A 22,862-nucleotide genomic window follows, 5' to 3' on the forward strand; every position below is an offset into this window, starting at 1 on the left:
GCGAAACATGCTTTTGACTCTAAGTGGAAGTTTGGGTCACCTGCTACCAATGAGGAACAGTCACTCTCTGCAAGGGCTCTTTCAGCGGACAGTTCTCTGATTTTACTGACACCGGTGAGTGTTTTAACTCCTCTGAACTTCCTGCTGGACAGCCAAGGCGGGCAGGAATGAATGAGGTCTTTACTCATGGGCTGGTGGAATAACGTGCATGCTTTTTCTATTGTTGGAAACTGCTCAGTTGCCTAGCACCAGAGGCGACAGCAGGGTCGTCCTTTCCACTGCTCCTCCACCTTGGGTCACTAGGCTCCCGTGGCACTGCAAGCAGGACCGAGACACGGACGAGAGGCACGGGACCTGGGAGGACGATGCTACGCGGAAAGTCACGGCTCAACGTAGGGTGGCTAGGCTACTCGCCCGGCCTGCTCCTGGAGAAAGAAACGCTCACGGCGGCACGGAAACCACGGAACACGCGCGGGTAAGTCACGTGAGTGTCCGCGCCCTACCCGCGCCTGCGCGTGCTGCCTCCTTGCGTCACCACGCCGCGCCGCACCTGCGTGCTTTGGCCAGATACTTCCGGTGCGAACGGCCTAGTACTGTCACCTTCTAAGCGGCCGCTGAGCCCTGCCGATTACCTAGCGCCTGCTGCTGCTTTCGCAGACACGCCATGGAGCGCCTTGATAAAGCGGCGTTGAACGCGCTGCAGCCCCCAGAGTTCAGGTATTTCTGAGTTCGGTTGGGTAGCTATGGGGCGGGGGGGGGGGGGGGAGGTCTGCCCTGGTCTGGCGTGCGCCTCAGGGAATGGAGGAGACAAACTTGGTGGGCTTGGGATAGGGGCCTTTCCGCGGTCTTCTGCAGGCTGATGAAGAGGGAAGGTAGTTTGGAGCCTGCACCTTTCATTTAAGTGAGCAGGCCCTCAGTTCTTGCTTCCTTGCATTTTCTCTCCCTGTTGTTTGACAAGCTTGCTGATTTGCAGTCTCTCCTTTGCCAAGCTCCTTTGCTCTCTTGAGGACAGGCACCTGGCCTCCTCCATCTTGAGACCTGCCAGGGCCTACATCATGTATTTTTGCAAACGTCTGGTCTGTGAATGGAGTAGAGGCTGGCCCTGGTGCAAGGCAGCTTCTCTTGGGGGAGAAATCAGTCAGTAGGGTGGGGACTGGTGACCGGACAGAAGCAACCGTTAATTGACATCATCAGATTTCTTAATTCTTAGTTTAACTAACTACTTAGTTTTCAGCTTTGGAAGAAAAGGATTCAGATAAATGACTTATCCAAGATCACAAAATTAGACCACACAGACCACACCTACTGACTCCCAAACCCTGTAATCCGTTTACTCTCCAGTAATGTTAGTAGGGATTTTTTTTTTTATAAAAATAACTGTTTATAAGAATATCAATAGATATTCTTACTAAGTACGTTAAGAATACAGTATACCATCTAGACAGTTACTAGTGGAATTTATAATGAAATCTTAAAAGAATTCTGCTGTAAGTCTTGCCTGCCACAAAGGGGAATACGGTAATCTCTATCTGTTCAATGTTTGCTGCAGAAATTTGTGTGAAGTAGGAAAACTAAAAAGTGTTAAAGGGTAGGAGCTTGATAAAATTCATTGGGAACGTTCTTTTTGTATGGCTAACATTAACTCTGGTTTTTCCATCCATTCCTCATTTCTGACAGGTCTCAGCAACTCCCAGTGAGAGGTATAAAATAAATCAATCAAATGGTATCCGTTGCTTTTTTAAAATATAATATATAACCAATTCTACCTGACCTGATTTGTGCCAGCATAACCAACAGATGTAGAGGGATATGGCTAGAAGCAAAGGAGAAAAGTGGTGTAAATATTATGGAAAATTGGTTAGCTATTTTTTTTTTAAAGTTTCTACACTTAACTTTGACTATCCAGTCATGTGCTTTGGACATTTTGGACAATGACAGACTGCAAGTGTGTTCCATGGGATTGTATCATCTAGTGCTATTTCAAAACACATTTCTCAAAAATGTTTTCCTGTTTTTAAATGGTGGATAGCTCTACTTAATCTTCAATTACTAAACTTATAACAGAGAAGAGTCAAATTTTTGAGGTTTAACATAAAGAGTAGTAAGAATGTATTGAAAATAATTGAATAATAATAGGGTGGTGGTGGTGCACTCCTTTAATTCCAGCATTCAGGAAGAAGGCAGAGGCAGGTGGATCTCTGAGTTTGAGGCCAGCCTGGTCTACAGAGCAAGTTCCAGGACAGCCAGGGATACACAGAGAAACCCTGTATTGAAAAACAAAACAAAACAAATAATAATAGGCTATAAATTATTAACATATGTACATACAGGCTATGGGGTGCTGGACATTAGTATATAGTAAAGGTTATATTTTCATGGTGGGACTATGATTTTGTTCACGCTATTTTTATTGCATTGTATCATCTTTTAAATTTAAATTATTTTTAAATTGTGTGTGTGTGTGTGTGTGTGTGTGTGTGTGTGTGTGTGTTTGTACAGCATGAGTTCAGGTGTCTGAGGATGTCAGATGCATTGAATCCTCTGGATCTGTAGTAAGACAGTTGTGAGTTGCCTGACATGGGTGCTGGGACTGGAACTTTGCTTCTCTCGAAGAGCAATACCACTGAGCCATCTCTCTGGTCTCATGCTTCTAAAAATTATGCCAGATAGTAGGTATTTAAAAGAGATTATCTGAAAAACACTGCAGATATAGTGACATAGGCCTCTTAATACCAGCTGCTGGGAAAGCTATAACAGAAGGATGACAAATCAAAGCCTGTTGGGCTACAGAGTGAGTTCTAGGCTAACATGGGCAAATAGTGAGACTCAGTCTCAAAAGATAAAAAATAAAAAGAGGTAGAGAGGTAGCTGAGTGCTAGAGTATTTGCCTATAGCATATATGAGACCCTGAGTTCAATCCCTGGTATTGACAACTAAATAACTAGGTAACTAAATAAGTAAAAATAATCCCTTCTTTGAATTTTTGTTTTTTATCAACTTAGATAAATAGTCTGAATATTGCATGCTTACAATATTACAAAATATAAATTTATCACTAAGAAAATCTAAAGTTCAGTGCTTTTCTAAGACCCAGAAAAGAAGTGGTTGAATAGTGAGTATTTTCGTATTTTTTGATATATATAATATATATGATTATATGTATGATATGATTATATGTATATATATATATATATATATATATATATATATATATATATATATGATGAGGATTATGTAGCTCAGTAATGGCAGAGTATAGTAAAAGGTAATATATTTAGGTACCAAAAGATAATCTTAGAACTTTTTGTTCCATGACACTAAGCATAACAGTAAGATTTAATTTCTCCCACATGTACAAGAATTGTAATAAAGATGGAAAGTTTACTATGATGCAGTTTTATGAAATAAAATTTTTATGTTGTGCAGTAGCTATTTAGACTTAATGGCCTTAGGTCTCTGCTACTTTATTGAACTTTGACCAACAGTTCTATATTTTTTCCCCTTACCCGTGGTTGCCACTGTTTTATTCTTTCTATAGATTTGGTCATTTTTAATTGAAGAATTTATATATATGTGGAAATGTAGAATATGTTTATCTTCATTGCTCAGGTGCACACACATGCACGCATGCACACCCACACACACCCACATACATTAAGAAATGGCTGTATCTGTATCTTAGCAATGAATGGAGTTTGTAGACTGAGTGTACCTCTGGATGGGCATAAGACACAATGCTACACTAAATGTACTCAAAATTTCCTTCATCATCTCTATGTCCAGCCCCAATACCCGCTATTGAGCTGCCCATTTTAGGTTTTTATTTGGAGTTCCATGGCATCAATACATTTGACTTTTCTATTTATTCCTACCCAGCTTTATGTTTTATGAGACCCTAACTGGGTCTTGGATAAGTTTGATTCTAGAATACATCTGCCTTTTCTGGTTTTATTTATTTCTGTTCCAATCCTCTAGTTGGAGCAGAAGCATGTACAGCCCTGGGGAGGAGCTGTTTGCCAGCAAAGGGGTTTGGCTTTTTCCTATGTAAATTTCAAAAGCACGTGCTAGTGCATGTGTGCCAAGTTGAAGGGTGGGCTCAAGTATGTGCATGCTTGCTCCTTTGCCATGTTTGCCTCAGAATTCTTTTATCTTCAGGGGGGTAATTATTATATTTGGATATGGCTTGTGAAAATTCTGTTTGTTCACTTTCTTCCAGAAATGAAAACTCTTTAGCTTCAACCCTCAAGACACTCCTGTTCTTCACAGCTTTAATGATCACAGTTCCTATCGGGTTGTATTTTACAACTAAATCCTATGTATTCGAAGGTAATTTTTACATGCTTGAGGACGTTTTTCTTTTCTAATTTGGTCAGTGCTTTTATGAATCTTTTTATTAAACTTTTATTCCTTTTGCTTAAATATATATGTATATATATGTACATATATATGTATATATATGTGTGTGTATATATATACATATACATATATATATATACACACACACATACATACACACACAAACACACATACACACACACACACACACACACATACACACACACACACACACACACACACACACACACATACTGACTTCCAGTAAGAAGTCATATGCTTTGGTTGGCTGGGTATGGTCCTGCATGACTATAATACTTAGGAGGTGGAAGCAGAATTAGGGCCTGGACTCAAAAGAGTTGGAGGCCAAGCTGGGCTACATGAGACTCTGTCTCAAAAACAAAACAAAGTTGTTTTTTTTATATTTATTACATATAATGTATTGCTTTAAATGTTTTACTTGAGTTTATTCACAGGATCTCCACAACAAACTTCTGAATTAATTTGTAGCATTATCCTCATTTTAGAAATGTGGTACAAAAAAGTAATTGCTGTCTGTACTACAAGTAACTGGTGCAAATGGGAAATGAAAACAGGGTAATTCCAAGTTCTGTGTCATGGGCACTATTCTCTTGACTTCCCTTATTCACACTCATGGAACTGTGACAGGTCTTCCCTATGTTATCATAGGGGTAGAATTACAAACTAAAGCAACATAATTTGGTAACTGGGCACCAATTCTATTTATAGTGCTCTTTCATTTTCTCTCATTGCTCTTAAATACCTGTCTACTTGTATAAAATAAGAGATTCATGCTACAAAGGTGTGTAAGAAATCATATTGATATTGAAAATAAACAACCATTGGTATTTGCTGATTTCTATAAAGCAGTCTAAAGTACCTTTTCATGCTGAACTATTTTTAACCTATACTTTTTATAAGCGCCTATCATTGTATTTGACATGGAATCATATATATATATATATATATATATATATATATACATATATATATATGTATGTATGTATATATGTATGTATGTATATTGGTTTTTCGAGACAGGGTTTCTCTGTGTAGCTTTGCGCCTTTCCTGGATCTCACTCTATAGACCAATAGACCAGGCTGGTCTCAAACTCACAGAGATCTACCTGCCTCTGCCTCCTGAGTGCTGGGATTAAAGGCGTGTGCCACCACTGCCCAGCTTTTTTTTGCAGGGGGAATCATATTTTTATTTATACATATTATTTGTACAAAATGACAGAATTAGTTATGACAGCCAGTGGTACAATGTCAAGAAAATTTCCTAATAGCTACTGTGAATTTCAAAATGTAGATGCCTGTGATACTGGTATTTAGGAAACAGAGACAGGAGGATCTCTAGTTCCCAGCCACCCTGGCCTACAGTGTGAGATTGTGTAACTATTGAGAAACAGGAGGAGGAGAGAATCTTATCTATCTATGCTCAATTCTAAGAAGCCATTGTGTGTCTCGTGTATGATTACATACATTTGTTTTATGTCTTTTTAAGACTATTATTTTTATAGTTTTTTTAATTTTATATTTTCATTACTTCTTTTACATGTTGAGAGTGTAATATGCATTATATCGTTTCTTCCTTTCCTTTCCTTCCTCCAAAACCTCCCATATTCCCCTCCTTGCTCTCTTTCAAATTCATGACCTCTTTTTTCATTAATTGGGGTGTGTGTGTGTGTGTGTGTGTGTGTGTGTGTGTGTTTGTGTGTGTTCCTAAATATAGAAGTAAAACATGCTCAGTATGTGTAATGTTCCTTTTATGTATATGTTTTCCAGGCTGACCATTTGGTATTGGCTAACCAATTGATGTGTTTTTCCCTGTAGAATATTATTTCTCCCACTCTCATCATTCCTTCGTTGCCTGTAGTTCTTTGTAAGTTTGAGGCTTCCTGGGCTTTTCATCATCCATATTAGCATGCCTATTGTTGTCCTTGTTCAGCTCATGTTCAGGCAGTCATGTTGGTGAGGCATAGGGGTGTGTCTTCTGACATTCCTAGTAGGCATAATCTCATAACAAATTCCCTAATCTTCTGTCTCTTACAATCTTTCTGTCCCTTCTTCTGCAGTGTTGCCTGAGCCTTTGCTACAGGAGTTATTTTGTAGATGTATTGGGACTAGATTACACAACTCTGTGTTTTGATTGGTTGCTGTTTTATGTAATGGTCTTCATTTCAAACGAAATTCTTAGGCTTTGAATTTTGTAGTTTGGTAAGTGTGGAATAAAATGAATTTTTTTCTTTTTTTGATAGGTGCCCTCGGAATGTCCAATAGAGACAGCTACTTTTATGCTGCAATTGTTGCTGTTGTTGCTGTTCATGTGGTTCTGGCCCTGTTTGTCTATGTGGCCTGGAATGAAGGCTCACGACAGTGGCGTGAAGGCAAACAGGATTAAAGTGAACATCACCTTTTGATAGCATGAAATTTATTTTTTGAATATGTTAAATACTTCTGGGATATAAATAAATAAATACATTTTGTTTGAATAAAGTTGAAAGAACATGTTAAAATCAGTCTTAAGGAGTCAGTCGCATTTGGCTAAATTTTGACCCACCCAATAATGTGGTCACTTTGAACTTTGAATCTCCATTGCAAATGAAAATTTGGTAAAGTTAAGTAGGTATAAATGTATATGTTAAGAGAGTTATATCTTATCCTAGGAAGAATTTAATTACCTTATAACAACAAAAATGTATAGCAATTTGCCTTATACTTGCTTTTCAGTTTTATTTATTTGGGTAGATTAAGAAACAGTAAAGCAAATTTAAATTTCCTTTTTCACTGGAGGACTTCCTGGAAAATGCCAGGCCTTTGGATTTGAGATTCTAAATTCCTGTGGAAAGCTACCAAAATTGTGGGCAGTATAGTTAATCTAAATGTCACTGAGGAAGGATAACTCTCACATTCCATTATTTAGTGGGGAAAGTTGCTGAAATCACACCCATTCAAACAAAAGATTTAGGATTACTGAGACAAAGAATTGAGCTTACTGTCAGTATTGTGACTATACTACTAACATTGTGCCGCATTTTTCTTTGAAATTAGGCTTCAATTGCAAAGTTTATCAAAATCCCATTTAGTGTGTCATCCTACTTTAAAATAGATAGTACAGGGTTGGGGATTTAGCTCAGTGGTAGAGCGCTTGCCTAGCAAGCTCAAGGCCCTGGGTTTGATCCTCAGCTCAAAAAAAAAAAATAGATAGTATATGATAGAATGCCAAACCAGGTGACAGTGGTGCACACCTTTAATCCCAGCACTAAGGAGGCAGAGCCAGGCAGATCTCGTGAGTTCGAGGCTAGCCTAGTCTACTGAGCAAGATCTAGGACAGGCACCAAAAATACACTGAGAAACCCTGTCTCAGAATAAATAAATAAATAAATAGATAGATAAATAAATAGAATGCCAAAATGTTCAGCTTTCACACACTGAGAGTGTATACAATCTTGAAAACATTACATTTCTTATGAAGTGTTCTTGGAGGTTTTTTTGTTTTGTTTTTATCAGAGTTAAGTTACATCCTGTATTTATAGATAGTCCTTCAAGTCTTTTTTGATGAGGACACCTCAGCTCCAGAAAAAAAAAAAGCCCTGTTACCTTGCTTTAGTACCTTCAGTCTATGGTCAGATAAAGCACTTGTTACTGTGTATATGCAATCTAAAAATGCTGTCCCCCAAATATTTATTATTAAAAGTTCATAATATATGTTCTGTAAAACATTGGAAAAATACATATACAACAGAAAAAAAATAAAAATAGGCCCATAATGTTACTACCTGCAGATCATCAGTAGTTTAGTTCATAATTCCTGTGCAGTATTGAAAGATCTTTCTTTCTTTCTTCTTTCTTTCTTTCTTTCTTTCTTTTTTTCTTTCTTTCTTTCTTTCTTTCTTTCTTTCTTTTATTTCTTCCTTCCTTCCTTCCTTCCTTCCTTTTTCTTTCTTTTTTTCTTTTTCTTTCTTTTTTTCTTTTTCTTTCTCTCTCCTTCCTTCCTTCCTTTTTCTTTCTTTCTTTTTTTCTCTGTGTAGCTTTGAGCCTTTCCTGGATCTCACTCTGTAGACTAGGCTGGCCTCAAACTCACAAAAAACCGCCTGCCTCTGCCTCCCAAGTGCTGGGATTAAAGGCTTGTGCCACCACTGCCCGGCTGAAGTTTCTTATTGCTGTTTCCATACACACTACAATCTTGGTTTAAGTTTAGATCTTTCCAACTTTGCCAAAGAGCTGTTTTTCAGATACATGATAATTGCCCATTGTCTTGCAAATCACATTCTATCTTTAGTCTTCTAAAATTCACATTTCAATGTTTTTAACATAAAATTTTGAGATGAGAACTTAGTATAAATACTGTATAGCATGTGCATTTATCAAAACATTACATGGCACCCCATAAGCATGTGTGCTTTATGTTTTTATGTATCAGTTAAATTTAATTGTAAAAATGAAGAAAGTTCAAATACCTGTTAATGATAATCCTAATATAATGAATGGCCCCTGCCTAAATGCTTGCCATTATTGATTTATTTGCTGTTATTTTTATGCTGTGAAAATAGACTAGAGGAATAGAGAGGTGATTAGACATAAAGATAAGTGTTTGTGTTATATTGTTGCAAAAATCAAGATAAACATTAAAGGATTGTTCTTAATTCTTGAATTTAACTGTTGTATGTAGTTTGTATTTAAAAGTGAGCATTCTAAATATAAGGGTCTTTATTTTGTAAAGACTGTAATTCTTAGTATTACAATAGTTGAGTCTCAGACATTTTGTGCTAGATTTCTAGATGGTTCCCTTATGAGGTGGCCTATTGTATTTAGAATTGTCCACTCAATTTATTTTATATAATGTTGAGGTTTTTCCCTTGTACTTTAGGATCTTGTACTGTTTGTAAAATACACTTTTGGGTTATTTGATTTCAAACATTGCTAACTAAGTAATGGTATAGGTCTTTTAAAATATTTTAGCCAGGTATATATGTAAATACATTGAATTTCCTCTTGGGAATCAAGTACAATGTGTTCAAACACTAAAATCAAATATTTACATCAATACTTGGAATTAATTACAGAATAGATTTGTTTTCAAAGCTATTAATTGTTTCCAAGGATTTTGACTGCTCATGAGTTTGCTGCTGTTCGCTATGTTAATGAATGTGGTATTTGACCAATAGACATTTTTCAAGGCATCTAACTAGTTTCCTCTTGCACAAAGTACATATTTCATGTGTTTGAAGAAAAGCTACAGTTGAACTGTTAAGTGTTTCCCGGCAGGAATATGTTCACTGATGTTCAAAACCTGATTGTAACAGTAATCTCATTAGGGAATATAGCTTGAAATGTCAGTGCAAGCTACTGATTTTACCCTATTTTCTGTAACAATGCCTTCTTCACCTTCTGACTTGCCTCCTAAAGAATCTTTTCTCCCAGTACTGAAAAAATGGAAGTCTGCTGTAGAATGCATCTGGTATCATTCATTCTTCAAATGTCTGCCATTTCACATGTTACATTACCACTCTGGTTTGTAATGATAGTAAAGAATTTGAAACCTGCTATTCAAAATAACTGGGTGTTTCATGGGGATCTTAACAGTAATTATAATAACTTGAAAGTTTACATCAGAAAAGTTATATTGAGCCAGCTGTGGTGGCATATGCCTATACTTCTAGTATTTGGTAAGCAGGTACAGGAGGATCAAGAGTTCAAGACCACCCTAGGGTTGCACAAGACTCTGTCTCAACAACAAAACCCTACAAAAACAACAAATTTGGCTTTATTAAAAGAAGCAACCAATGGGCTTGTATTTATTTTCATATAAATCTTATGTAGACAGGACATTCAAACAGGTCAGTAAAAGTATTTAGACAAGTAAGATGCACCCAAGGAAGGCTAAAACTAAAGGTATATAAAACAAAGGATTGAAATTGTGTTTTACTTATATCTACTATATCTCCAGACGGTTTCATATTTAGTGCCTAGGCATAGCAAATTACTCTTGGAGATGTTGGGAGTCTACCCATCAATGCATAACCTCTGAATAGCTTAACACTATTCCTTACAAAAGTCCATATTGCTGCCGGCCACACTTACACTTGTGTTAATTGCTATGTGTGCTTGAAGTATAGTTTCTTTTTAAGATGTTCTGTAAGTCATATTGTCAGTTATACAATCTAGTCTTCCTTCCACGTTTGGTGAAGTCTCACTGAACAGGAATAATAGCAATAGCTAACAACATCTGCACAGCACCTTACAGTTTGCAAAGAACGTTCACATTTTCTTGTCTTGAGTTTTGCGTAGTGAACATGTTACAGAGATGTCCCTTGATGTCAATGCTGAGTGTTAGAATTTTCAGTCACCAGTGTCACTGGCCATTCATGGCCGCTGACTGTGGTGGGGTTGGGGGTGGGGATGCCAATGTGCTGTTTGTAAAGCTTGTGTCATCACAATGGGGCCTGCATTTCTTAGCCACTTGCATCAGACTGACTTGTTAAGTGATGCTTTTTTAAGTGTTTACCTGAATGGGTTTTGTATTCAGTATATTGTAACCTGTAGTTTGTATTAATTTACCACTTGTCATTAAAAAAAGTATCTGTAATGTTACTGTGCTGTGTCCTCATTCAGTGGATATTGTTTTATTAATGTGGTTTTAAAATGTGCTTGTGTGCTTCTGTTTATAATGTAGAATATATGCAGAGTTTGGTTTTGAAGTGTGTGTTTGCTTCTGTGTTTGCCGTACAGTATAAGAATAGAGCTGTCAAGATTAAGGTTTACTATATCACATGTAAGTAGAATGGAGATGTTGGGGTTGGGTACTGAGGTGGGTGGATTGGTTAGAATTGATGTGGGGGTAGGTTAAAGAGAGCTTGCCTCAGCAGGTATAGAGGTACACACCTACAGCACTTGAGAGGTGAAGGAGGATGTTCAAGTTCTTCCTGAGATGCATAGGAAGTATGAAGCCACCCTGGCTACATGAGATCCTGTTTCAAACACAAATTATCTTTTAAGTTTTGGGAGTAAATGGATTTCAGATGTAATTAAAGGAATAAGGTTGAAAAGTATTTGAGACTAATTAAGAGAAGAGAATTCCTGGGGACCTTTTGCATTACAACACATACACATGACTAATTTCTTGCATCTTGTTTATTGCACTAGCTCCAGCTCTTTTTGGTGCTCCTGGGGACTCCCAACTTCTCCTTAGTAATAAATACCACTCCATTCCAGCTATCATTTGAAAGGTCTTAGTTTCAAAATTACAGGTAATGAGATATCCAGGAAGCTCAGGACACAAGTAATACTAGCACTCTAGAAACCAAAAAGTCCTACTTCTATGGTGACTGGAACCAGACTGTAGAATGAATTAAAAACTACCAGTTGTGCAATGTAACCTAGATCTTTAACTACAAACCTCTGAGGGTGCATCCTGAAAATCAAGGACAAGTTAATGGGCCCTCATGTGCCTCCTGATAGAACCTACTAGGAGAGATTTACAGGTTTTTAAAAAATATTTATTTATTATTTATTTATTATGTATACAGTGAGTGTTCAGCCTGCAGGCCATAAAAGGGCACCAGATCTCTCATTGTAGATGGTTGTGAGGCACCATGTGGTTGCTGGGAATTGAACACAGGACCTTTGGAAGAATAGCCAGTGTTCTTAACCTCTGAGCCATCTCTCCAGCCCCAGTTTTCTTTAATCTAAATGTGAGTTTTTAAATGCTAGACTAGAAGACATTTGTTTAAAATATGACCATGCTTTATAGTAATTATTTGTGTTGATTTGTGTGATGACTCTGCTCTAAGAAATAGGAAGATCCAGTACAATCTCCTTGTATTAAATTTTGCCAGTTGTGACTCAGGAAGAGGACCAAATGGTTGGAGTAGGGTCATCAAGTTCTTTCTCCTGTCTGTACCTGTAGGTCTGTGTTCCTGGGACTCTGTACTTAGCTCTGAAGCCCTATAGCATCCCCATTTTCTATCCCCTCCCCTTTTTATCTCCACTGCATCTCCATATCTTTGCACATCTCAAGTCTCTTATGTAAAATGGCGGAGTATTTGCATAGCATGTGTACACATCCTTTTGTATGCCTTGTCACCTGTAGATTGTTTATAATGCTGAATACAATGCAAATTCTATATAAATAGTTGCCATATGGTGTTGTTTCTATATTGTATAGAGTGTGATGCAAAAAATCTATCCATTATCAGTACAGTTATAATTTTCTAATAATTTCTATCAGTGGCTGATCAAATGCATAGATAGGGAAGCCACATATATGAAGGGCTAGGTATATTTCTGTAGCTTGTAGTTAGAAACACAGTCCTCTTCCTCCTTTCCTCTCTTAGTCCCCTTGAGCCAACTAAAATAAAAACAAATTGAGTAAATTATTAAATAAAGAAAAAATATTAGAAAGCTCAATAAATGAAGTAAGCAAAAAAGTTAAACCAGCACTTTCAAATGAGTTGGCCAAGGGGTTTGATGGAACCTCCACCTGTAGTTGACAAGATTCTAATATGGCCAAGATTCCTACTCTCTTCTCCACTCTGATCACTGGTAGGAGTCAAAATGGAATGGGACAGTAACTCTATTCTATATGTATTTGGGATTCTGTGGCTGCTGTAACAAAGCACCACTCTGTAGTAGGAATACTTAATGGTACTTATTAATAAAATCAAACCCAAGGCCAGTTATTGGGGTGAATGCTGGAAGATCAGAGAAGCAGAACAAGCCACAGCTATCTCACCTTGCTAGTTCCTCAGCTGATCCTTTTTCCTCAGGCTGGAAGCTTCTGAGTCCTTATCCCAATGGCTCTCAGCTGAACTGTGCTGCTCCAAAGCCTGAACATTAAACCAGCCAAATGCTTAACTAACTAAATGCTTAACTAACTCTGGTGCCTGGTTTTCACGTCTTATGTATCTTTCTGCTTTCTGCACCACTCCCTGGGATTAAAGGCTGGGTTTCTGGGATTAAAGGCGTGGTCACCATGCTTAGCTTTTTCTAAAGTGGCCTTGAACACACAGAGATCCACCTGGCTCTACCTCCCAAGTGCTGGGATTAAAGGTGTGCACCACCACCGCCCAACTTCTGCTATGGCTTACTCTTCCCATTTTCTAGCCACCATTTGTGGCTCTGTCTCTAGTGGCTGTCTGTTCTCTGACCCCAGATAAGTTTATTTCGGGGAACACACAATATTTCGAGGAACACAACACCACCACATTTCCCCTGTTTTTGTCTAAAATTTAAAAAAGCTTAATAACTAGATATTGGTGAAATTATTAAGGCCACTCCACGTAGTTAAAAGGGAGGTTTATTTTGTGGGTTAACTTACAAATGACAGGATAGGTTGCAGGGTCTGGGAAAGGTATGGCGCAGTCAGGCGGTGTTCTCTGGAGAACTCTGCTCAGTCTACCTCCAGCGTCCAGGGTCCTGGAACCAAGAGAAGCCTCTCCTCTCAATCCTGGGTCTTCAGCATCCTCGAAGCCTCAGTGGGGGTTGGAACTTCCAGGCCAAGGCTGGGATAGCTACCCACTACACCACTCAGTGGGTTTAACAACTGCAAAGTCAGGCTCATGGCACACTCCTATGATCCCAGTGCTCAGGAGGTTGAGTCTGGAGGACCAGAAGCTCAAATTCATCCTGGGTTACATGGCAAGTTCAATCACAGCCTAAGATATATGAGACCCAGAGAGAGAGAGAGAGAGAGAGAGAGAGAGAGAGAGAGAGAGAGAGAGAGAGAGAGAGAGAAAGAGAACAATTAATTCTATTTCTTCACAATAATAGAGGTCAGAATTTTGCGATCTAGGTGTGGATAGGGTTGATTTTCCCTGGAGCCTATCTTCTTGGCTTGCAGATGTTTGTTGTTCCTGTCCTCAAATGATCTGTGTAAATTTGTCTTAATCTCATTTTATGAGGCTCCCTATCATACTGTGCTGGGACTCTCCCTAAAAAATCTGAGGTGAATATGAGAAGCACTTAACTGGGCATTCATTTATAGCCAATGGACAAAGAAAGCTCCGAGCCAAGAAATATGGGTAGACTAGACTGTAAAAGCTGGAATCCCATTGGTTCATTTTTCTGCATAGGTCACAAGTTTCTCAAAACACCAATGACAATGACACAATGGTGTACTTCAGACAAGTTGAGAGGTAGCTTCAAGTCCTCAACAGACTTGTTCCCATTTCCAGTGTCTGCCTGGGTCCTGAAATTGACCATAAATGCAGGCAATATGTCAGTCAAATTTTGCTCCCACTCTCTGCGCTTAGTACCCAGCTCTGGCGGTGGCACAGAACAGATATCAAATTCATGGACAAAGTAAGCAAATGCCATTCTCCCTATATCCCTTTATTGAATTCTTTCTCTCTTTCATTAATATGTGCTTTCTGGATTTTTAAATTATTTTAGTAAATTGTTTTTCATTTTACATACCAACCACAGATCCCCCTTGCTTCCTTCCTTATGTCCCCCAGTCTTCCCCCCCCCCACCCACCCCCATCCACTCCTCAGAGAGGGTAAGACCTCCCATGGGGTGTCAACAAGGTCTGGCACATCAAGTTGAGGCAGGACCAAGTCTCTCCCCACTTTGTCAAGGCTGGGCAAGGCATCCCACCATAGTAAATGGGCTCCAAAAGGCCAGTTTATGCACCTGGAACAGATCATGGTCCCACTGACAGGGGGCCCCACAGACAGACCAAGTCACACAGCTGTCACCCACATTCAGAGGGTCTAGTTCGGTCCCCTGCAGGTTCACCAGCTGTCCATCCAGAGTTCATGAGTTCCCACTTCTTCAACCACTGAAGGAGCTGATCCTGACCTGTATGAAATGAATAGTGAAGTGATTTCTATCCTTACCTACAAGACAATAGTTCCTAGAAAATGCTCATTCTTTATAGTTGATTTCATTGGAACACAATTCTTCAAAGTTCTGCCTTGGGAGAGCAGGAAAGGCATGACAGCAGGAACATGACAGCCGGTTACATTATATCCACAGGCGGAAAGCAGAGAGACATGAGCCCTAGTGCTCAACTCCTGCTTCTACTCCTGCTCACCTTCTGCCTGTGTGCCCAGATGACATTCAGGTGGTTCCTTACTCCTCAGGCAAGCCTCACAGACATAGACAAAGGTGTGTCTCTTAGGAAATCAGAAGATCCAGTCAAGTTGACAATGAAGAGAAACCATCACAATAAATAATGGTTTATATCATTTGCTTTTCTCATTAGCACTAAGACAGCTTTCCTCCTGGTTATAACCTTTGTGTAAATTTATGATGATAGCTTATAACATGATCATAGTCCATTGAAAAGACTTAAACTTGTAAAATCTACATATTTATTACATATTATTATTATGTGTGAACACATGGGTGCACCCATGTACACCACAATGCACATGTGAAGATCAGGATACAACTCGAAGGAGTCAGTTCTCTCTACCATGTGAGTTCTAGGGATCAAATCAGGTTATTTTAAAAATTATGTACTGGTATCTCATGGTTGTTTTCATTTGCAATTCCCTGATGGCACATGGAGTGGAACATATTTCCATATATTTATTTCAACCTGTGCATCTTATTTTCACTTTAATGCACATTAGTGTCTACTGTTTTTATTTTATTTTTTATTTTTTTGAGCTGAGGATCGAACCCAGGGCCTTGCGCTTGCTAGGCAAGCGCTCTACCACTGAGCCAAATCCCCAACCCCCTGTTTTTATTTTAACACTCATTAGTATCTATGTGTGGGTACACATGTGTATGTGGGCATGCATACATGTCCATGTGTGTGGAAACCAGATGGTCCTTCAGGAGCCATCCATTGATTTTTAGAGAAGTTTTCTTATTGATCCTGGGGTATGCTTGTCACACTAGTCTGGCTGTCCAGCAAGCCCTAATGATCTTCCAATTTTCTCCCAACATCCCCCAGTGCTAGATTATAGGCAGGTGCCACCACAGCATCTTTTTATGTATGTGGTGTAGGTAGAGCTCAGTCTCTCATGCTTGTGCAGCAAATTCACAGACAGAACTATCTTCCTACCCATGATTATAACATATCTTAATCATTTCATAATCTTGACAAAGTTGTCCCATTTTCTAAAAGTCACCTTGTTTGTGTTATTTATTGATTCTCATTTTTAAGAGTAGGTAAAATGTTTTGTGAACTCTAAAAGTAAAATGAAATATTTGAATTAAAAAGGTGAACTTGGTTCTCCCACCTTCCCTTCCAGTAAGTGATTGTTTAAAGAATTCACTTCTTTTCAGAATCTCTGTGTGTTCTGTAAAGTAAAAAGAATGGCAAAGAGGATTTTAAAAGTTTTTGTGGTTTTGGTTTCTTTTGCTTTTTTATTCTGCATCAGCTACTAGAGTGGTCATGCCAACATTCAGGCATCTGAGCCTTTGGATGCCTTGTGATATATTTATCTTGAAATTTTTTCCATATTTCATGTCCAGGTTGAAATGAAGGGCTGTGAAAGAGGCTGATACCTAGCAACCAGATTGAACCTCATTGAATTGTGTTTGCAGAAAATATCAGGGGAGAGATTATAGACAGCAAAAAAAGGTAACCACAGTTCCCTGTTAATTTTATTTGGTGACTCACCCAGTCTGTCATGAAAAGATGGCATTGATCAAAATTGTGACTTTTTCTTCTATCTTCTATCATTAAAATAGTGCCAGTAAGAGGGCAGTGACTCACCACAAAAACAGATTCTTTTTCAGGAAATTATCAAAGCACTGTCACGAAAAGCTTGGGCAAAGGGTCTTTTGACTCACCTTACTTGATGAGCAAGCAGCATCCTTTGCTCAGCTCATTAAGTTCCTCTTCTATAGTATGTGCTGTGGATTCAGTCTAGCTCATTATTTTGTTGATTAGTTCTTGTTTTGAGCAGTATTTCAGGCATTGAATGCACAAGGTAATTTCCCACTGAATCAATAGCTAGTAATCATTGCTTCCATAATTCAAAGGGGTTTAGGATTTTTTTTTTTACATTGTGATTTAGTTCTCACATGTAGTTTATTGATCTGGAGTCTCACATATGCATATACATTGATTTTTAGGTCTCCATTTCTGTAAGTGGATACTTGAAGTGATGGGAATGTTGAAATTATTGTTTTCCAATTACTAATAACCACAGCACTAAAAAGAGAAGCCTTGGAGTTTGGGTCTTAAAAATAAGGCCCATCAATTATGTAGTTTGTTTATTATTTCAACCTGGCCTGCTCCTATTAAATTATATACCAAGGCAACATTTAATTAGAAAAGTTATAGTGATATTTTATTTGTATTGAAATGTGATTTTATTTGTATGTTAATAAAGTTGCCTTGAGGTCAGAGCAAGCCAGAGCAGAAGCTAGGTGGTAGTGGTGCATGCCTTTAATCCCAGCACTTGGGAGGTAGTGCTAGGTAGATCTCTGTGTGTTCAAGGACATAGCCAGCATGGCAGACTCACACCTTTAATCTCAATACCAACCATAGAAGACCTGCACAAACAGGCAGTGACAAATAGGTCATGTGGCTGGGTTTACAACCAATGAGAAAACAGAACAGAAAGTCTATAAATAGACAGGACACACAGATGTAGGTCTATGGCAGAGAGCAAGAACAGAAGAAGCAGTGAAGGGTAAGGTTTTCCACTCTTGCTCTGACCTCGTGGTTTTTAACTCTGCAATTAATTGGTTCTGTGTTTCCTATTTAACAAGTCGGTTACATCTACAAAAAATAATCATAACTTGTGCTTAGTTTAAGCTGTATTTCTTCAGCTTGTCACAGTCTAGAAGGTATCAGACCACAATGCTTATACTTCCTCCATAAAATAAATGTTGTATCAATACAACTTGGAGAAAATTTTATGTTCAGTAAGTTTTAAACCATAATACTATGTGTTCTTGAAAATGTAATGAATATACACAGCTGGAAGTGACAATCTCAAGATCATCTGGTATCAATCTCCATTGTACAGATGTTAAAGCTAGAAGTGAGAAGGGAGGAACAACTTGTTGGTGGTCTCATACCAGCTCATGAAAATGCCAAGACAATAACTCACTCCAGTTCTCAAATCACTTCTCTTGCTAGCTTAGCCTTTTACACCAGAATGCGTAGAGATGATAGGATGAATTCAGGAGAATGTTAACCTCATCTGGGAAAAATGTACAAAGGGTCCTGATGGATAAGCCCTTGGCTTAAAGGAGGATATTTGAAGATACTTTTAAAACGATCCTCTATTGACCCCTTAGTCTTCAATAAACAAGATGTTTTCACCTTTGTGTGGGGTCTGTAGAATTCTTCTAAAATAGGAGAAATTTCATGTCCTAACTTTATGGGTATCTACTTGGATATTATGACTTAAAACTTATTGGATATAAGTCTTTTAATCCATTTTATGGACAATAATACCACAGTATGTTGATATGTAAATTAATTTTGAAACAGAATATAAACATTTTTGTGTGACTATTGGAATAGATACTTCTGGAGGCTAATGGGTCAGTTACTCAGTTTTAATTTGTTGGAGGTTACATTACCTTAATGTAAATTAATTTTGAAACAGAATATAAACATTTTTGTGTGACTATTGGAATAGATACTTCTGGAGGCTAATGAGTCAGTTACTCAGTTTTAATTTGTTGGAGGTTACATTACCTTAAATCTTGGATCCCTGCAGCAGCCACTAGGCTGCTTCTGTTTCCCCTTTTTGAAAATTCATTTATAGCAGTGGTTCTCAAACTTCCTAATGCTGCAACCCTTTAATACACTTCTTCATGTTGTGCTGCCCCCAACCATAAAATTATTTTTGTTGCTACTTCACAACTGTAATTTTGCTACTGCTATGAATTGTATTATAAATATCTTTTGGAGATGGAGGTTTACTAAAAGGGTCGTGACCCACAGGTTGATAACTACTGATTTATAGCAATATAGGCTGCCTGAACTAAAGGTAAATAACAATGTTTCAGAATAGTTTGAAGTGAACACTTAGGGCAATACACTAATTCCTTGACTCATCTAATGAAAGCAAAGCTTCAGAGGCTATAAATAGCAACACTTACTGCTTTCAAATCTCCATGGGGAGAAGTCTGTGCAATTGGATTCCGTCACTTCATACTGTGTAATTTTTGAGCTCATTTCCCTGGGAGCTGATGCTGTGGAAATGGGACTTTATATTTCTATATGGATGTTAATATATAAAGTATTTAGTGAGTACAGTCTAAGTCCTCAAATGCTTGGGAAGCAGAAAAACATGAAAGGCAAGGTAAAGGAACACAGAAGCTCCAAAACTGGAGATGGTAAATGGCATGGAAGAGCGATACTCTGATAGATGTTAAGTGATGTGTTGACAAGGGTCAGTTCTGTATATGGCACATAGAAGTCAATTCCTTTAGGGAGAAGGGCTTCATATGGTAGTGGATACTGAAGGTGGGTGCATTTCATGTAAATTCAAAACACATAAAATAATAGAGTATATTATTTAGAGTTACATGAATGCATGGCATGGAAGAATCTAGAGTGTGAAGGAGACTAGTTTTGCAAAAACCTTAAAAATATTTTATTAGTAATGTATTAACTATACATAATGAGGATTTGCATATATTCATAGGATGTATTTTGATCATACTTGCCTCCTTTAAGACCCCACTTCATCTCTCATTCCTAATGACCCACTTCCTCTTCCCATCTATCCCCGGTCCACTTTCTTTTTTGGTGACTCACTGAGTTTCATTAGAGTTGCTTACAGTTTGGATAAGGGGTTATTTACATGAATATCAGCACCTCATCAGTGGCTGAACCATTGAGGAAAATTTCTCCTTCCTTCAGCAACTGTTAACTGTTCATAGACACTCAGGGAAGGTTAGGCTTTGTGAGATTTTCCCCACCTCCATCTCCATGACATGATGTCGATGGGCCCAGTCCTGTACAGGTCAACTTTAGTAAAATAGCATGTCTTTGGCTATTGAGGACTCATGTGCAACTGAATTACTTTTTATATTTTTTGGCATGTTTAAAATATTTCCAACAATTTTTCAGTAGAAAGTTAAAAGAAAAGTCTTTAGTATCAGTTAGTATATGTAAAAGAACATGATCCACAAATGGCCGAGGAAAAGGGCTGATCATTCTTTCATTCACTCCTTTTTTACATTTTTAAATGGAGTATAACACCTGAACTGTCTACTATCTGGAAGTTTTTCTGACTGCTTCCTGTCAGTGAACAGAAGAGCCTGGAGAAAAGTGGTAGTTCCAAGCAGAACATACCACCAAGACAAGTATTCAACCCTTCAGGAGAGTCCTGTTTAAATCTTAATGGTCACATGATCCTGGGATTGGTAGACGTGTTTTTTAGGCTATGCCTTGGCTTGGAGACTTCATTTGAGAAATAGCTTTTGACACTGTTTGGGGGGAGAAGGATGACTGGAGCCCCTGGGTGGACACAGAAACTGCACCATCTGTTGGTAGCCCCATCGTGCACAGAATGATGAATGGCTTTTTCCTGGGATTAGAAAGGGAGCCACCCTGTAAGTGTAGGGAGAGCTGAGACTGTGGGGACACAGAGGCATATTAAAATCACATCAGGGAAAGCAGGCCCAAAAATTTATCAGACACATCAGAACAAGGAAATGGTATAAATCCCTCACCTGACACCTGTAATGGGATGTACACCTCATAATGCAATGGTATGGCTCCACACCTACCTATCCTATCCTCTGATACTTGATGTGTGCATCAAGGACTGAGGACTCCTGGACTGGGCTTGGTCACCCGTTGTTGGCACAGCTACTTGAATGCCTCCCTTTGCACCTGTTCCTCTGTCTGCACTGGATCTGACATGCTCTTTTCTGTTAATGACCCATTTTATGCTCTGAACAGTTTGGCCTTTTGCTCTACAGCTTGGAAGAGTTTCCTTCTCCAACCCTGACTCTAGCAACTTCAGCAGCAACTCCCTCCAAGCACTGGGTTTGGTTCATCAACACAACTCTCATATCCCAGTTTCTAAACTCCATTGTACTCTGCTGCAGCCTCTTTAACCTGCAATCATACTGTAAGCCATATATAAGCATATAGAGATATGGATATATTTGCTGTGTACTTTGTGTTATGAAAGTTAATATCAGCAATAAAGATTGAAATAAGAGAACCTACATTCACCTCGGCCAGGCTACCAAGGTAGTTGGATTTTATGACAAGTTACTGTTATTAAAACTACTTAACTTCGTGAATGTATTGCTATTCAATATACAATGAGTGTATGTGTTTATGTTTCTGGAATAGCATATTCATGACAGTTTTTTTTTAACAGTGTCTTACCTTTATCCCAAACTGCTCTGAAACTCACCATTTAGCCTAAGATGGTATTGACAATTTGGCCATTTTCCTGTCTCAACCCCTCAAGTGGTGAAATTGTAGGTGTGAGCCCTCATGTCTAGTTCTACAGAGTGTTTTTATATCTATTATTCTATTTTACCCGCAGTTCTGGGAAATAGCTACAGTAGGATTCACCTGCCTTTTTTAAATACAGAAAATGAAATTCAGAGAAAGGAGAAGTTCAAAGACTATAATGTAATATGTATGTATGTATGTATGTATGTATGTATGTATGTATGTATGTATTATTTTGTATATATTTGCCCTGTCCTGCTAGGTCAGAACAGGGATCCCTATATGCCAACATTGTCCTGAAAGAACAAGTTAGTTTTTCTCATGAGCATATAATCAGGTAAGATTCTACTTTGTTTTCCTCTCTCTTTAATATACACAAAATTTGTTATTGTATATTTAAAAGTATAATTCTATGTTATGTTACTATTTCCATATCTCCAAACCATAAAATAATTTATGTTGTTCACTTTTTAGACAATTTCATGCAATTGTTTGGATTCATCTTTAGAAGCTTATTTCCACAGCACATAACAAAATTCAATTGCTTTTTGAAGCAAGGATGCTTTGTTTCCCACTGAAATGATGACTCACGAGGGCCTTCTGGGTCTTATTTATATTCCTCCCCAGCAGTTAACTTAAATGTAAGTTATAGAGATACAGGAAGAAAGAAAGAAAAAGGAAACCAGGCAAACTTTCACTTTTATTTTCCTCTGACAACTTATCCTGAACTTCAGTTAAACAAGAGAAAGTTGCCACATTTCTTTGTGCACCAGATATTCTTGACAGCCATGTTGGTAACTGGCCTATCTGTGTCCCATGTGCAGGGAAAGTCTATTTTGTGCCAATATAAAGAAACACTTTCTTTAAAAATTTTCAAAAATTATTTTTATGTGTATGGGCATTTTGCCTGCAGGTATGTCTGTGTGCATTGCCTGTGGAAACCAGAAGAGGGCATCAGATTCCCTGGACTGGAGTTACAGTTGTTAGACTCCATGTGGGTGCTGGGGATTGAGCTCACATCCTGTGGAAGAGCAGCCAGTACTTTTAACCACAAAGCCATCCCTACAATGAACACTCAATAAGCTCAATAAGTCTCAATAAGCACTTCTTGATCTGCGAAGACCCTTCTGTTTGTTGCTGGCAGGTCCAGGTGGT

At 38.3% G+C, this 22,862-nt stretch overlaps 1 protein-coding gene across 2 annotated transcripts; it reads left to right on the forward strand.

Annotated features, from left to right (window-relative positions):
* The first annotated feature begins 338 nt into the window (after positions 1–338).
* On the forward strand, positions 339–7,465 carry Vma21 (vacuolar ATPase assembly factor VMA21). 2 transcript variants are annotated; one of them, XM_036174657.1, is made up of 3 exons: positions 339–475; positions 4,217–4,326; positions 6,618–7,465. In XM_036174657.1, exons 1-3 carry the CDS (start codon positions 366–368, stop codon positions 6,758–6,760), a joined length of 363 nt encoding a protein of 120 aa, XP_036030550.1. In that variant the 5' UTR covers positions 339–365; the 3' UTR covers positions 6,761–7,465. The 2 variants fall into 2 exon arrangements, with proteins under 2 accessions (XP_036030550.1, XP_036030549.1); XM_036174656.1 differs by lacking the exon at positions 339–475 and adding an exon at positions 542–717.
* The last annotated feature ends 15,397 nt before the right edge of the window (positions 7,466–22,862 follow it).

Source organism: Onychomys torridus, chromosome X (genome assembly GCF_903995425.1).
Source record: "Onychomys torridus chromosome X, mOncTor1.1, whole genome shotgun sequence".
NCBI lineage: Eukaryota > Metazoa > Chordata > Mammalia > Rodentia > Cricetidae > Onychomys > Onychomys torridus.